Genomic DNA, 17,032 nt, shown 5'->3' with positions numbered 1-17,032 from the left:
ATACGATAAAAAATTGTTTACCCAAGTCTCAAGACGATAATGCTTAATATTTACGTAGAGAAATGAATCTCTCTCTCGGGAAATGGGAATCATTATTTTTCGTAATGACCATATTTTCTTTTCCGTCGTACCCACCAAACTCACCTACCCCGTTTACCGGAAAACGAACGCCCCTGGTCTGTCCACAGTTTGTTCGAAGGCGGGTTTCACGGTACTAAAAAGTAAAAACATCACAAATCGTCCGATGAAACAATCATAATCATAAAAAACTCAGACCCAATACCCGGTTCACAGGTTCGACTATCCGGGTTGAACTTGAAAATACTGGCTTAAAGCACCGTTACGTCTGTTAACAGATCACACGTGTCCAATAATGCACACGAGATGAGAGTACGTTGCAAGACCGATCCGAGGAGTTTCTATCCCTCTAAATCCCTCTAAATCCCGGTCTCAATATGCCAATCACATCAGATATCACGGACGAGCACGACAGACCTGCTGCTGCTGCTTCAGGGGGTGCGATGGCCGTCGCTCTGAAATCAAGTTGCCTTCTACAACCCAAGAAATCCCTCAATCAGAGTCGTCATTTCCTCCTCTTTTCCACCAAGAAATCCATTGTTTCAGTGAAGTCTCGGTCACCTATGGCTTCTATGGTTGTGGCTCCAACTGTTGGGCTCTCTGAAACATTCACCAGACTCAAACAGAAAGGCAAAGTGAGCATATGGGTCTTTTAAACTTGGGAGTCTCTTTTCGTTGTTTATCTTTTACTGTTTTCCTTTGTATGTGTAAGCAGTTTTCTAAAATCTCCGTTCTTCAGTGTTTTTCTTTTTCATATATTCACTTTCGGTCTCAATGTTCACAACTTGACATTCAACATTGTTGTGGATACTCGTAATTCAGATGGTCTGTGCCTGCATTTTTCTGCGATGATAAACTTTACTTGGGTTTAATAGTTTGTTCGTCATCGTCCTGTAACGGAAAAGCATGTTTTAGAATTGATGGGGAAATTTTAAATTCGTTATCCAATTGTCATTCTGTAGTTTGGACTTCAACTTGCTACAATGTAGAAAAAGTTTACATATATCACCCCGTTGGTCTGTCAATCATTTGATTTGAGTACTAATTAGGGAGTTATGCTACCTGTTCTACATGCAACTCTGTAGTCCATTTCAATGTTATAGGGCTATGGGGAAGTTTCTTTGTCGTTGTTCATGTTCTTTTAAGGTTGTAGTGGAGACAATGCCCCATTTGTTGAGAAAACAGGGAATAATAATACATGAAAAATCGTTACCTCTTGTAATACACAGATCAAACCAGTTAAGTGTCCATAGCCCCACCGAAAAGAATAGCTCATTTTTAAGGTCTATATATCCAAAGGTACAGCTGTAACACGAAAATGTTATGTTTCTTAATTTGAATGTCTTAATTGCCCAAAGTCCCATATACCTGGTAGATTAATCTCCTTTCTGAAACCTCCAAATTTATAAGTTCTTATGGGTATGAGGTACCATGTTATTGCTACTTGGATGCTGCAATAAAGTTCAATTTTTTTTTTTTATCCCAGTTCTTGTTTTATATAATTTGTTGCCACCCAATATACATGCTGATATAAGTGATCTAATTCTGAATGAAGATCATTTTTAATTATATCAAATCCCATTGCTATTATATTGTATATGCAATCTGCAATTATCTTTGTAAAGAACTGCTTGTTTCTTAATATCACTCTATCTGATGAGCATGCCTTTGATGCAAAGGTTGCATTTATCCCATACATCACAGCTGGTGATCCTGATCTGTCGACTACAGCAGAAGCATTAAAGGTGCTTGATTCTTGTGGATCAGACATAATTGAATTGGGTGTTCCATACTCTGATCCTTTGGCAGATGGTCCAGTTATCCAGGTACCACTAAGTATTAATTTCTTTCCTGTTCTTCCATTTCTCTTTCTTGGTAATTTTTCTTAAGCTATTGATTTTCTATCAATATTTCAGGCTGCTGCTACACGTGCTTTAGCCAGAGGGACCAACTTTGATGCAATTGTTTCCATGTTAAAAGAGGTAGGATCTCAGATGCTTCATTAAACATGGAATATGTGTTTGCAGACGTTTGGACAAGCTCACTCACACACACAAACTCTCGTTTTAAAAACAGCTAGCTAAAAGGATATGTGTTTACCTCAACATTAAGGTTGCTTTTGGATAAGCTTTTGGATTTGTGCTTTTAAACCGCAAGGCTTCATGCTTTGGGGCTAAAAAGTGATTTGGAATTAGATTATAATAGTTTTAAAAGCAATCCTTAGCAAACACTCAAAACGACTTTTTGGCGCAATTTTGTTTTCCATGGTCTAAAGCTAAAAAGTGAGAATTTGTCCAAATGGAGCCTATGGATTTCATAATAATTTCTGTTATACCTGTGCATGAAATTTGTTTGTTTCTGTACTAGAGTAATTTGCTATAAACTTTTAATATCAGGTTTTCCACATTTGCTAAGCAGGTGGTCCCACAACTATCTTGTCCAATTGCATTATTTTCATATTACAATCCAATTCTTAAGCGCGGCATTGAGAAGTTCATGTCTACTGTAAAGGACGCTGGTGTACATGGTAATGTATCTCTCTGTCTGAAATAATCTTGCTTTGCTAATGTCTGAGGGGAAAAACTAACGAGGCCAGGTTTATCCAATGACCATACCATACCTGGATAGGGAATTAATGTAGGTCTTACTAATGAACACTGCTTGCTTAGTTTAATGGAGAGTTCAATCCTTTGGCAGCCTTTTGTTGCATCAATTTGTGAAAAAAAAGCTATATTTCTACTAGGTTCTGTTATAATTTAGGGAATCAGTCTCAAAGTGAACCCTATTGAAAAAATTGATATGACTAACTGGTTTAAGTGACTTTGGGGTATTCTTTTAACTTGCTCCATTATAAAGCAGGGTTTAAATTCATAAAAAAATTAGAAAAATCTCCTTAAATCCATCTTTCTAGAAAGGTCAAAGTCTTGTTTAGTTTGTCTCTATTCTATTTGGAGTTTCTTCCTTATTATTATTTCTATTTTGCCAGTCTTTGCTTCTTGCAGAAATAATCTTCTCATTAACCATTATTGTTGAGAAAGATCATTAAGTGTTTACCAAATTTGGAATGGAAAAAAGATTAGCTATGTGTTTGGTATAGCTTTTGTTTATTAAATAAACTTTTGTACTTGATTTGTCTTCAAAACCGAGAAAAAGTGGTTGATAAATGTTTTTCTGTGATTTATTGACAACTAGATGTGACATCAGTGGAACAGTAAATAAACGCTTAACCTTTGGGGGAGCATTAAAATGAAGCTTCCCCCAACGGTTGGCGTACATGAAAATCAAGACCAAGATTTATCAATACCTATGCGTATGAATTGGCATGATGGGACAAATGCTGATGTGGTGATGACATGACACCGTTTATCAAATAAACGGATGCCATACCAAACACCGCCTGGATATGCCTCTTACACCAATAAGAATCCAATGAGGGGAACATAGTGTACACTGACACATAAAAAACAGAATGCCCAACGGCACAACAAGGTTGTCTACAAGAATAACTTTTGAACTTAGGAGTCTGCTCTAGCTAAATGAGCTATTCCTTATGGAAAGTAGAAATCTTCTTTCTCTTATGAAGTGCTGAAGGGCCCAGGACCATCTGAACCGGAAAGCATTCATCCCACTACCAAGTATGAATTGCCTTTGACCACTAGCTAACTCATTCCTAGGAAGTAACCAAGTCTCAGTCCTTGCAATAAGCAAAGTATCTTGGCTTTAGGCCTCTAAGTGTGAACTTTTAAAATTAAAATTTTAGTTGAATTCAGAAATCACAAACTTCAGCTGCTTGCTTCAAAGGATGTTACTGAGAAAAATATGGAATACAATCCCCCTTTTTGATTATTGAAAATATATGTTATCTTATCTCAAAAAAAGTTTGTTTACTATGGATATTCTAGAACAAGGAACTAATCTTTTGTAGAGATTATTTATGTTTTTGCAAGAAGAGAAGTTTATAATCCTGTTGGTAATAGTTCTGGCACATAGTTTTCAAGGCACCAAGGCGAGGCTAGGTGACAGGGGGGTGCCTTGTTGCCTAGTCGCCTAGGCGATGGATTTTTTTAAGTGAAAAATACATATCCTAGGAAGTTCCCTAGGTTCCATAACCATGTTTCCTTAATAAGTATCCATAATTTTCATAAGAAAATTATAAAATTCATGTTTATGTCTAAAAAATCAACATATTTATGAGAAGAAAAAGAATAAAGAAAAGAGAATTCAAAAAATATGGGGACTGAACCCCTATTTTTGTTATATGAAAAGAAGAAAAGAAAAGGGTGGAAGAAGAAGAAGAAGAAGAAGAAGAAGATGTGGAGGAAGAAATGTGTTGTTTAGACAAAACTTTAAGTTTTTCCCTTACTTATTGGTTCAAATTCTGAAGTCTTTGAGGGTTCAATACATCAGTTAGCAATGTTTGTGTTGATTAAACTCTAATAAATAAGAAAATAATAAAAAGAAATTAGTTTATAAACACAAAAAATGAATATTTTTGTTTAATAATGTCTATTTTATAATTTCTCAAAAAAGTAACAATGTAAAAGTATTTTATATGACACTATACAAAACTGCTAGGCGACTGGGTGAGGCGAGCCTCCAAGGGCGCCTTGTTGCCTTGACAACTATGTTCTGGCATGTTGAAATGCAAGTGGAAGTGAACAAATGGGTCTATGCATTTCTCTGTCATTCCATGCAACAACCATAGAGTTTTAGTTCAATAGCCTTTTTCTATGTTGCAAGAATTGTTGTTCCTTTATATTCTAAAGAAAATATAAGAAACTAAAAACAAGAATTTTTGTTCCTTTATATTCTGAAGAAAATATAAGAAACTAAAAACAAGAATTTTTGTTCCTTTATATTCTGAAGAAAATATAAGAAACAAAAAGGTTTTTATTCATATGGAAGAAGTGCAATATAGAGGATATGGCATTGATGTGGACAAGGATCATTATGCACATGACTAATTTTGGGATTCTCCTAAAAGATGGATGCTTTTGGACCTTATATATGTTGTAAACTCTTTTCATCCTTAAACACAATAAATCCCAGAAAGTCCGAAAGCATCCAGAAACATACTTACCGGTTTCCCAAACTTCTTTCTTTGTTTCTATTATTCACTTATTGTGTTCTGTATAATTTTTTATTCAACTTTCTTTCAGGGCTCGTGGTCCCAGATGTGCCTCTGGAGGAGACTGGAATATTGAGAAAGGAAGCTTTTAAGAACAAAATTGAATTAGTAGGTTGCTGAATTGTTCTTCTTTTTTTTTTTTTTCAATTTTCCAATTTTCAATTCTTTATCTTTTGGCTTGCTCAGGTTGTATGCACATGCTTACAATTGTAGAATAAATATTTAAAATTATTTAGTATGACAGAAACTGCTATTTTACTTAAAAGGCCTGACATTTGTGACTAAAGTGAAGAAAGTTAATAAGCCATTCTATGAGTTGTTAGAAATGTGTATGCTGAGATGGATAAGTGGAAACACTAGAAAAGATAAGATAGGAAATGAAGTCATTTAAAGGAACTTAGGAGTAGCTCCAATAGGTGTGACAAAATAAGAGAAAGTAGATTTAGGTGGTTTGATCACATGCATAGAAGACTATCAATAGCACTTGTAAGAAGAGATGATTTGTTGTAAGTTAAAGGGGCTAGAAGGGATAGGGGTGGACCAAAAAGGACATGGATAGAACTAGTATGAAATGATTTAAGCGTAATTTAACAATGGATATGGCATTAAGCAGAACATAATGGTGAAGCAGGACTCATGTAACCAACCGCACATGGTTGGGATAAGGCTTGGATGATGATGATACATTCAATGAATTAAGTAGTCGTACAAGACTACAGATTTGAACAGTAAATAAAAGAAAATTAGAAGAGAAGAGAAGAGAAAAGAAGAGAGATGGAGAAGAGAAACTCGTGGAAGGGTTTTAGGAGAAGAGAGTGGTTGGTTGTGTTAAAACAGCCGCCCTACCCTTTGAATTTATATACATAGTTTCCTAATTGTAAAAGAACTTTAATGCTTACATGGCTAGATAAGATAATTAAAAATTAATCCTAGATAAGATAGAATAGGATTAAAACTAATCCTACTAGGAAAGCTAATCCTAATCAATGACTTAATTAAATCTAAGTATAACTCAGGCTGTCACACGAGTACACTAATGTGGGGTCCACACTTTCCTACACTCCCCCTCAAGTTGAGAGTAGATGTTTGTCATTTCAACGTGTATAGTCTTCTTCTAACTTCTTTCTTGAAACAGCCTTGGTGAGAAGGTGTGCAAGTTGCATGTCAGAGGTGATGTAGAGGAGGCATACTTCTTGAGATGTAACTCTTTCTCTAATAAAATGCCGGTCCACTTCAATATGCTTAGTTTTGTCATGCTGTACTAGATTATGGGCTATATTAATGGCAACCTAGTTATCACAGTACAACATTAGGGGTTTCTCTTAAGCAATACCCAATTCCTCAAGTAATGATCTTAACCATAGAATCTCAGCCAAACCATTTGCCATGGACCTATATTCAGCTTCAGCATTGGAACGAGAGACAACACTTTGTTTCTTACTCTTCCAGGAGACCAGATTACCCCCTACAAAGGCACAATATCCAGAGGTAGATCTTCGATCATCAATACACCAGCCCAATCAGCATCTGTGTAGACTTCTATCTTCATGTGGTTATTTTTCTTGAACAAAATGCCTCTGCCTAGGGACCCCTTCAAATATGCTAATATCCTCTCAACTGTAAGGAGATGAGTAGTTCTGGGAGAGTGCATATAGTGACTTACTACATTGACTGCATAACTGATGTCAGGTCGTGTGAGGCTAAGATAGAGAAGTTTTCCAACTAACTGTTGGAACATAACTTTATCTTCAAGAGGCTCTCCACTCTTTGCACTAATCCTGTGGTTCTGTTCAATAGGTGTGTCCACAGGATTAACTTCCAGTTTTCCTGTTTCTTCTAGCAGATCAAGGACATATTTTCGTTGAGAGACAAAAATCTCATGCTTGGATCTAGCTACCTCAATGCCCAAGAAGTATCGTAGTTCCCCCAGATCTTTCACCTCAAACTCTTGATGAAAAAGTTGCTTAAGAGACTCAATTTCACCAGTATCACTCCCTGTTATTACAACATCGTCCACATACACAGTAAATAGAGTTACAGAAGAATCCACTCTCTTAATAAACAAGGTGTGGTCTAACTGGGCCTACACATATCTGAACCTATCAAGGGCTAGTTTGAATTTGTCAAACCAAGCTTTGGGGGACTGTTTTAGTCCATATAAAGCTTTGTTCAACCGAAAAACCTTTTTTTCTGTCTTTGTACCATAAAATCCAGGAGGCAACTGCATGTAAACTTCTTCCTACAAGTCTCCATTGAGAAAGACGTTTTTAACATCCATCTGATACAACAACCAAGAGTAACTAGTTGCAAGAGATAATAGGACTTTGATATTAGTCATCTTTGCTACTAGTGCAAAAGTTTATAAGTAGTCAATACCATATGTCTGAATAAATCCTTTTGCAATTAACCGGGCCTTATACCGTACAATAGAACCATTAGCATTATGTTTCACAGTGAATACCCATCTACATCCAACCAGTTTCTTACCTTTAGGCTGATCAACTATCTCCCAAGTATTGTTTCTAATGAGGGCATCCATCTCTGCTTTTATTGCATCTTTCCATTCTGGTACTTCCAATGCTTCCTGTATTGTTCTAGGAATGGGAATATCAACAATGGATGCGAGAAAAGACTTACAGGAGGGAGACAAATGATCATAGGATAAGAACTGAGAAATGCTGTGAGTTGTGGATGTGGTACAATGACGCTTGACCTTACGAACTGCTATGGGAAAATCAAGATCATCTAATGAAGGTGAAGGCTCCATGGTGGGATGTCTCTCATCTGTAGTATCTGTGGTACCTGGATCTGGATTTGCAAAAGGAACTGGGGCTATTGTGGTATTGGGATCTAGATCTACAGAGGAGACTGTGACTAGCCTACACTGTTGATGCCCGAAATAAACCTGTCTCCGTCGTTTGTGATAGACTCTCACATCCCTGCACCTTTGACAACCTTCCCCATTACACCCTTCTTCACTTAATGGGATTGGTAAAGGAACTTCTAATGAGTTGCTTCTAGCCTCACTATTCTCCTCCTGAGGAGAAACCCTTGGATAATAGGGTTTATCCTCAAAGAAAGTGGCATCCATTGAAACAAATCTTTTTCCAGAAGTGGGTTCATAACAACAATATCCCTTTTGAGTTTGGGCATAACCAAGGAAAATACATTTGGAGGCCTTAGGATCAAATTTGGAACAATGGGGACCAAGGATTTGAGTGAAGCAAGTGCACCCAAAGGTTTTGAGTGGAATGATAAACAATTCTTTATCAGGGTATAAAAGGGTAAATGGAGGTTTCATATCAAGAACCCGTGAGGGAATCTGATTGATGAGATAAACTGCTGTAAGAAGAACATCCCCCCAAAAACGTATAGGCACATTTGAGGTAAACATAATGCCTTTGGCTACCTCTAATATGTGTCTATTCTTTCTTTTAGCAACCTCATTCTGTTGTGGTGTTTGTGGGTAGGTACTCTGATAGATAGTCCCATGTTCAAGCATGTAGGAGGCTAATGGGTTTGCAAAATATTCTTTTGCATTATCGGATTTAAAAATTTTAATTTTAACCCCAAATTGGGTTAAAATCATTTGATGAAAAATCCGGGTTAATGCAGGAACCTCATCTCGAGAACGCATGAGATAAACCCAAGAAAACCGAGTACAATCATCAACAAATAATAGGAAATATCTGTACCCTCCCATGGTTGAGGTACGATAGGATCCCCAAACATCAGTATGCACAATTTCAAAAGGAATATTGGTTCTGCTATTACTTAATAAATAAGTTTTCCTGTAATGTTTTGCAAGTTCACAACTTTCACACTTCAAACTAGACATCTGAATAGATTCAAATAAACTAGGAAACAAATTCTTCAAGGCTTGAAAGGATAAATGACTCAGCCTATTATGCCAAAGCATCACCTGATCAACAGACTAAGAAACAAAGGATTTCTTAGTTTCACTATCTTCCTGATGAGCACTTCCTCCAAGTAGGTAGATTCCATTTGTCTCACGGCCAGTCCCAATCACCTTTATTGTCTCCAGATCTTGAAAAACACATCGATCCAGAAAAAAAGTTACTGAACAATTCTGTTTTTCTGTAATGCTACTAACTGAAAGCAAGTTAATATTAAGCTTAGAACATGCAAGACGGAGGATAGGGAAATGGCATCAGTCCTTTGCCAGAAATAGGAACAAGGGATCCATCAGCAATTGACACTTTGTCTTTACCAGAAGATAAATGATAGGTAGAGAAAAGTGATGGCAAGCCATTCATATGATCAGATGCTCCTGAATCTATTATCCAAGAATTTTCTGTATTACCTAGAGCTGAAGCACGATAAGTTGAGGCCCGAGTACTTGATTGAGCAAAGGATGAGGTTGAAGGAGCTTATGGTGGCTGAGGAGATGAGACTGAGTTACTAACTTCACTTTCCAATTGTGTCAAAGCAGCTCAGACAACAGCTAGGGTGTCTAGTGCCTCTTGAGGCTGTTGAGGCTGCACTATCAGTGTTAACAGCCATATTGGCATTCCCCTTTCTGTTTTTGAGTTTTGCTGGAACCAAATGTGGATATAACTTCCAACAAGTGTCTTTAGTGTGTTTAGGTTTTTTGCAATGTTCGCACACTAGGTCTTTCTTAGCCTCTTTCTTCATATCCTTTTTCCTTATCTCCCCTAGACTTGGGTTTAACTGCTGCCAGGGCAGATTCGAAAGGCTGCTGCTGCAACATAACCTCTCTCCTAGTCTCCTCACTATGCACTAGGGAATAGGCTTGAGATAGAGTCACACCCTCTCTTGTTAACAGCTGTTGTCTTATAATATCATACTCAGAATTTAGACCAGCTAGGAACTCAAATACTCTGTTAGTTTTAACTTGTCTTCTGTAAGTCTATGCATCTCTCTGACTTTCCATTCTATTGTCTCAAAATGGTCAATTAAATGTCACTGAGATTTTAGGGTTGAAAAATAAACGGAGACCTGTTTCTCTCCTTGTTTGAGATTTCTAACTTCCAATTTCAGCTCATAAGCCCTAGCAACATTAAGGGGCTGAGAGTAGGTTTCTTTCACAACATCTCATATTTCTTTAGCTGTTTTTGTCCATAAGTAATTTCGGCTGATGTGTGGCTGCATGGACTTGTACTGCCATGTCATCACCAAATAATTTTCCTGAATCCACCTAGCATAAGTGGGATCCTCCTTAGTTGGTTCCTTCACATCCTCAACAAGTAGTTCAGTTTTCCTCTCCCCCAATGGCCATCGTGGATGATTGGGACCACTCTAAGTAGTTTGAACCATCAATCCACCTAGCATAAGTGGGATCCTCCTTAGTTGGTTCCTTCGCATCCTCAACAAGTTGTTCAGTTTTCCTCTCCCCCAGTGGCCATCATGGATGATTGGGACCACTCTAAGTAGTTTGAACCATCAAACTTTACAGTTGTAATATGGAAATAGTAGTAAAAAAAAATCTGTGACAGTCGGCCTATTGAGACTGATAGGTAAGAAATAACAGTTCTGTTGTAACAGTCCTGCTGAAACAGCTCTTCCAGCCCTGAAACTTGAAGGTTTTCTCTTAAACCCTAACAAGAACTACAGAAATCTTCTGGAGTTTTTTTCATACCTCTTATCAAGGTATTCTTACTTCCGATCTTAAGAAAGATTGAAAAACTTACCAGAAAATTCTGAAACACTCTGATCTTGAACCAGAAATCTTCTGAAATTCTGACTGCAACCTCTAGTACTGATCGAACAGAAATCCTTTGAAATTCTGATTGCCACCTCTAGTACTGATCTAGGGTTGATCTTGATCCTTTTCTCTTCCTCTGATTCTTCCTGGTTATCAGGGATACAATGCAATCTTTGGACTGTTGCTGTAGATAACCTCGAAGAATCAGCCGAAGAGAGCTTTCTCTATTCTTCCAGCCCTAGGGAACTCTCATGTGATCGGCTGGATCAAACTCACATGAGACTCGCTAATCCAAACTCTGATACCAAGTAGTCGTACAAGACTACAGATTTGAACAGTAAATAAAAGAAAATTAGAAGAGAAGAGAAGAAGAGAGATGGAGAAGAGAAACTTGTGGAAGGGTTTTAGGAGAAGAGAGTGGTTGGTTGTGTTAAAACAGCCGCCCCACCCTTTGAAATTATATACATAGTTTCCTAATTGTAAAAGAACTTTAATGCTTACATGGCAAGATGAAATAATTAAAAACTAATCCTAGATAAGATAGAATAGGATTAAAACTAATCCTACTAGGAAAGCTGATCCTAATCAATGGCTTAATTAAATCTAAATACAACTCAGGCTGTCACACGAGTACACTAATGTGGGGCCCACACTTTCCTATAAATTATTAATACTATTCTGTATTTTTTTATTGTTTTTTGGCCTATTTGTATTTTACTTTGAAGTTTAAGCATGTCATGTACATATACCATCATATGCACTGATGCCCAGAACTTTGGCAGATGATACTTTAATTAACTTTAAAACTATTAAAAGCTATATGTTATGATAAGTATGTGCTGGTAAAGTGTAGCATATTATGCATATGTTTCTGTTATTCTTTCTCTTGTAGGAAAATATCACATGGTATAATGGTGGGTGGTGGTTTCTAATTCCCTGTGAATCTAAGATAATGTATCCTGAAACATGTTAAGAATCAATATTTGTAAAATCTACATACTGTGTGCTCGTGTGCTTTTGGCAAAGCTTAGATGCACATATGGTTCTTCTTTCCCATCAGATGTTTCAAAGAGGTTAGAAAAGAGAATAGAAAAACTTTAGGAGCTGCAATAGATAATAGGAAGGGGCTGTGGTTACAGGAAATCTAGAATCACATACCGTATGTGAAGAGAAGCCATTACTGTATACTAGCAAGCAAAAGCATACAACTAATCTGGGGCACATGAAAAATGCCTAAGGTGCAATTGTGTATCTGTATGAAATGCTAGCCCAAATTTATTTTTCAATCCCACGCAAGGTACCTGAAAAAATAGAAGATATATTAGCTACCTTACAAAATTCCAACTGGCCTTAGAGCTTATTCATTTGAGAATCCTCCACCTGAAATGGGACATAGACATCTGTAGATATTTTGCTCAAACTTAACTCTTCCAGCTCATATCCATGTCAAATCATTACCAAAAACTGTTTCCATAACAATGGATTTATCGTTTTTGTGTAAAAGTGGATATAGAATACCAAAGGGAGTGTTTCATGTTCAAAGGTTTATTGCATTAAAGAAATAAAAAGTGAGCATAGAATACCAAATCGATAGAAAGTGAGCTTCTATTTGTACAAAGGACCTTTTACATCAATACAGCTATACTTTACCTTTGCTCCAAAAAAAAAAAAGGCCAACCCATCCGTACTCCAAGGTTTTATTGCTTTAAAGAAAATTCTTTGTACAATTTTGAAATGTCAGCCGTACGTCAAAGGTTTAAGAATAAGGAAAGACTTCAATTATCATAAGCTGTTGGTACTTGGTAGGGGGGGGGCTCAAAAGTCATAGTGGGGTGGCTTAAAAACAATAGTGTGGGCAATGGCTATACAGACATATCTTTGAGAGACATCAGGCATCTAGCTAGAGAGGTTTCAAGTAGATTCATGAGGGGTCAAAGATAATGTAATTGTAATGGCAGATTTACTAGCTAAGATAATAAAAACAATATAAAGGTAAAGGGGCAATGGGTCAGGTAAGCAAGGCTACCCTAAAACAGTGGGATGCTTGGATACTCCTTGTACATATCAAATATTCTTTTCTGAAAATTCCAGTTACTTATTAAAAGGTCCCAATTATCAGTATATTAAATAAAAAAATAGTTGTGAAATTATGATATTACAAATTACTTGCAGCATTTATCGATCAAGCCTATGGCTATTTATGACGTACCATGAGTTTTCTTGTTTCATGCAAGTTTACCACTCTCCCAAAGGAACTAAAAATAAACAATGAGTGGAGAAAAATATTTTCTTAGCATTTCATTATTTTTATTAATTTGGGCTATTGGCAAATGTGCAAATGCAGGCTTGTGTCTGAAAGTGGCCTCTTGATGCTAAAATTCCAGAGTTTTGGTCCATATCAAGTTCACCCTTTCCACAATCTTGGATAGTTGGACCAATGTTTTTAAAATCTTACAATTATTGTGAAGCCCAAGGGTCTTGATTTGAATCTTGGGATTCTATTCCTCAATATTACAATGTATCTGATTTACGATTAGAATCAATCTAATAATGATCTAGTTTTGTACTTTTCATTTCTTTGTTTATTTGTATGCTTTTTGGGCCCTTACTAGGAGGAGATGTACTTGGGTTATTTAAAGTTTATTCAAAAGCTTTTTTTAGGTTTATTTTTCATCATAGTAGGTTAAAAATCCCTTATGTGTGGGTTAGTTAACTTCGTAGTCAAACTTGATTAAACAATCTTACATAGTGTTCAAGTGGTAGAATTCATGACAATTACTTGAATAGTGGATCTGGATTGAAAATGCTGCAACTTTTTTTTTTTTGTATATTTAAACTTCTAGTGTATAAATACTTTTAATTTTTTGATAATTTTTAAAAAGGTCAAAGTCTGATTTATGATATGATATGATTGGTGAGCTTTATTGTAAATTTTGTTTAACACAATAATTTGCTGATATATGGTGTTGGCATTTTATGTTTATTTATGAGATAATATATAATGGTGATACCTGATCCTGGAAATAGGAACTAAACTATTTGGTGCTATCCTAGAAGTTCTATATTAAACATAGTTATATCTGACAATAGCTTTTGTTGCTTTGTTTAATTAATCTTTATGCAATTATCTTACACTACTTTATTGTGCATTTGAGATACTTCTCACAACACCTACTACTCCAACAGATCGGATGAAAGCCATTGTTGAAGCTTCAGAAGGATTTGTTTACCTTGTAAGATATTCTGCAGTAAATATGCTTTCCATGTCTTTTCTTTGAGTTTAGAAGGATAGTTCTGAATCTTCAGCATTTATTTTGAGTATTAACAGTAGAAATTATTTCATTATGTATGAAAGAATGGTAATGAGGCTAGCACCTGCTCCCTTCCCGATCATACATTCCCTTTTACAAAGTACCTCAAAACATTTATCTTTTGTTCACCCCTTGTCTGGCCATGTTGTCTGCCAATACATTTGCATATCTATATGTCCATGTAAAGCTTGCATTCAATTTTGACGATAAAATTTTCAGCTCCTATAAATCATTCTGGTCCTCATTTGTTATCTTTCAGCCATCTTATCACCACCTTCAAGTACCCTTTCGCAACAAGTTTCCTTGGTTTTAGGTCCCTTGCAAATCTTAGGCTATGCAATGCTGCCTTCAGTTCAGCCTTGATATAGTTTCCTTCCCCTATAGAGCCTAAAAACATAGCTAGAGTAATCCCCTTGTGGTACCTAAAGACTTCCCCAATACCTGATTTGCCAGGGTTTTCCAAAACGCACCACCAGAATTTAATTTTACTTCTTCATTTGGTGGAGCCCAATGTGATAAGACCACATCCCTATGGGTATTAGTAGCTGCTATCACGCTTCAGCCCTAAGCAAGTCTTCAACAGGAAATGCTTAAAAAGTTTTTAAGGTTTTGATCCAATGGGCAGTTTTTATATGTATGCTCTCCTTGATTGATTCTAGAGTCCTTGTCCTGTGTTTCAAGACTTAAAAATATTTATTGTTATTATTTGTTCTTATTGGCTTATTATCACATGTATTCTTACAAAGTAGATTAACAATCTATTCATAAATTTGTATGGCATTGAAATCGCCACAGTCTTAACATTATTTAAATGTTTTAACGAGGTGAACAGGTGAGCACAGTTGGAGTTACAGGAGCTCGTTCATCTGTAAGCTCACGGGTTCAGTCTCTTCTACAAGAAATTAAAGAGGTTTGTTGGTTTAATATGTATTTCACACTAAATATAGAAAATTGTTTTTTTCTAGATTAAAAGGACATAAAGTTTCAACCATTCCTTGCGAGCAAATCTATGAAGCAGAGGCTGCTCTCTATTGTGAACTTTTTGGACAACTCTTGTAAGATACAAAGAGAGTTTCTAAAGTGCAAGATTCAGAAGAATCGGAATGTTGTACCTACTAGAATAGTCAATTATGCACTGTAGCTAGTAAATTCATATTTGGTCCACACTTCGGAATTGATTGCAATTTTTTTATGAATAACTGCATATTTCATTAATGGAGAAAATGTAAACAGTGATTACAATAGAAGAGTACAATCATAAGAGATAAGCCTTCTTATTTCTCCCCAAAAGTATCTTCCTTTTTCTTACAACTGTGTCCAAAATAGATGCTCTCTCCCCACCCCTTGTTTGGCCGAAGCATCTGCCAGGGATTTAGCATTTCATTTGACTCGTTGTATCCTCACTTCCATGTCTTTTGTCAGCCATCTGAATTTCTTCCTCTCATTGTTGTAATTCCACATCTTTGCCTCTTCACTTTGTAACTAGCCCACTACTATTTTCGAGTCTCCTTTAGTTTTCTAAACTTCAAGATTCTTTCCCTTGACTTCCTTTCATCATTGCCATAACTTAATTGATTGCTAAAATTCCTGGGGCATGTTTATATAAACGATATGGTACCGAATCTTATTTTTTGCTTGATTTTGGAAAATTAATAAAATTATGGACATGGGCAGTTAAACCACAATTTACGTCCATCAAATTATTATTTGAATCCCATAATTTGTACCATAGGGCTATAACCAGTCAGGAACAGTGGCCATCAATTGGAAGATGCTATGCAGCTGATTAGTGGATGATGTGAAGTCCAATTCTTTGTCAATGCCTAACACTTTCCTCACACATACAGGCAACAGATAAACCAGTGGCAGTTGGGTTTGGCATATCAAAACCAGAACATGTAAAACAGGTAAGCCAAGTAGCCATGGATATTTATGCTTCCAATTTTCAAACCCCAAAACTTGATCTTAAACTCTTGTTGGTTACAGATATCAGGATGGGGAGCTGACGGTGTTATAGTTGGTAGTGCCATGGTGAAAGTCTTGGGTGATGCAAAATCTCCAGAGGAAGGATTGAAGGATCTAGAAATCTTCACCAAGTCCTTAACAGCTGCAATACTTTGAACAGTTTTGCAATTTAGCAGCTTATTACTTTTTATTTTATATATACATGGCAAGCAAATAAGATCAAGAGTATGGAGTTTATCATATTTCCAGTTTCAGCATTATGTCTATTTTTTCTAGCATTTGAGTCTCTGGTAAGAAATTCATCAACTTTCAATTGAGCTTCTCCTGAGTTTCTCAAGTACCCTCCATTTCTTTCCTTGTCTCCTATCCCCATGACCTCATCATGTCTAGCAGCTTCCTCATGCATCTTTGGACGGCATTACTTGGGTCCATGGGTCAGACATGTCTAAAACAAAACCAAATCCCACGATGTGCACTTTGAATAAACCTCTCCGTATGATGTTATTGGACCTCAGAAAATCAGGAGGCATCCCATTACTAGATAGTATTCCTCTTTTAGACATCCAATTTGACCCGGAAGATCGACCTTACAAATGTGATGCATAGTCTGGTTGGCATATATTCATGCATTCGTGGCCCACATACGATTGATGTATGTGAGGTCTATCATGCAACCATGTCAGAACTAGGGACTGGGAGTTGTGCCTTGGTCTAGGGGTGTCAATGGACCGGTTTTGAGTTGGATTCTGTCCAAATCGAAATCCATTTGGACAGATTGGACGGACCAATAAGACATTGAATTAGGCCGGATTGGACGGACCAATATGACATTGGATTGGACATGGTCCATCCATAATGAATTTA

At 36.6% G+C, this 17,032-nt stretch overlaps 1 protein-coding gene across 2 annotated transcripts; it reads left to right on the top strand.

The window, feature by feature from the left end:
• Positions 1–246: 246 nt before the first annotated feature.
• Positions 247–16,505, top strand: LOC148864851 (Aldolase-type TIM barrel family protein). Of its 2 annotated transcripts, none has more exons than XM_088976241.1 (9): positions 247–713; positions 1,758–1,904; positions 1,995–2,060; positions 2,497–2,605; positions 5,238–5,314; positions 14,048–14,125; positions 15,036–15,113; positions 16,051–16,110; positions 16,190–16,505. In XM_088976241.1, exons 1-9 carry the CDS (start codon positions 456–458, stop codon positions 16,322–16,324), a joined length of 1,008 nt encoding a protein of 335 aa, XP_088832367.1. In that variant the 5' UTR covers positions 247–455; the 3' UTR covers positions 16,325–16,505. The 2 variants fall into 2 exon arrangements, with proteins under 2 accessions (XP_088832367.1, XP_088832368.1); XM_088976242.1 differs by having other exon boundaries at positions 450–713; positions 5,238–5,318; positions 14,079–14,125.
• Positions 16,506–17,032: the final 527 nt, after the last annotated feature.

Source organism: Nelumbo lutea, chromosome 3 (genome assembly GCF_056320005.1).
Source record: "Nelumbo lutea isolate HS-2025 chromosome 3, American lotus-T2T, whole genome shotgun sequence".
NCBI classification, from domain to species: domain Eukaryota; kingdom Viridiplantae; phylum Streptophyta; class Magnoliopsida; order Proteales; family Nelumbonaceae; genus Nelumbo; species Nelumbo lutea.
This window is presented reverse-complemented; position numbering and strand designations above follow the sequence as displayed.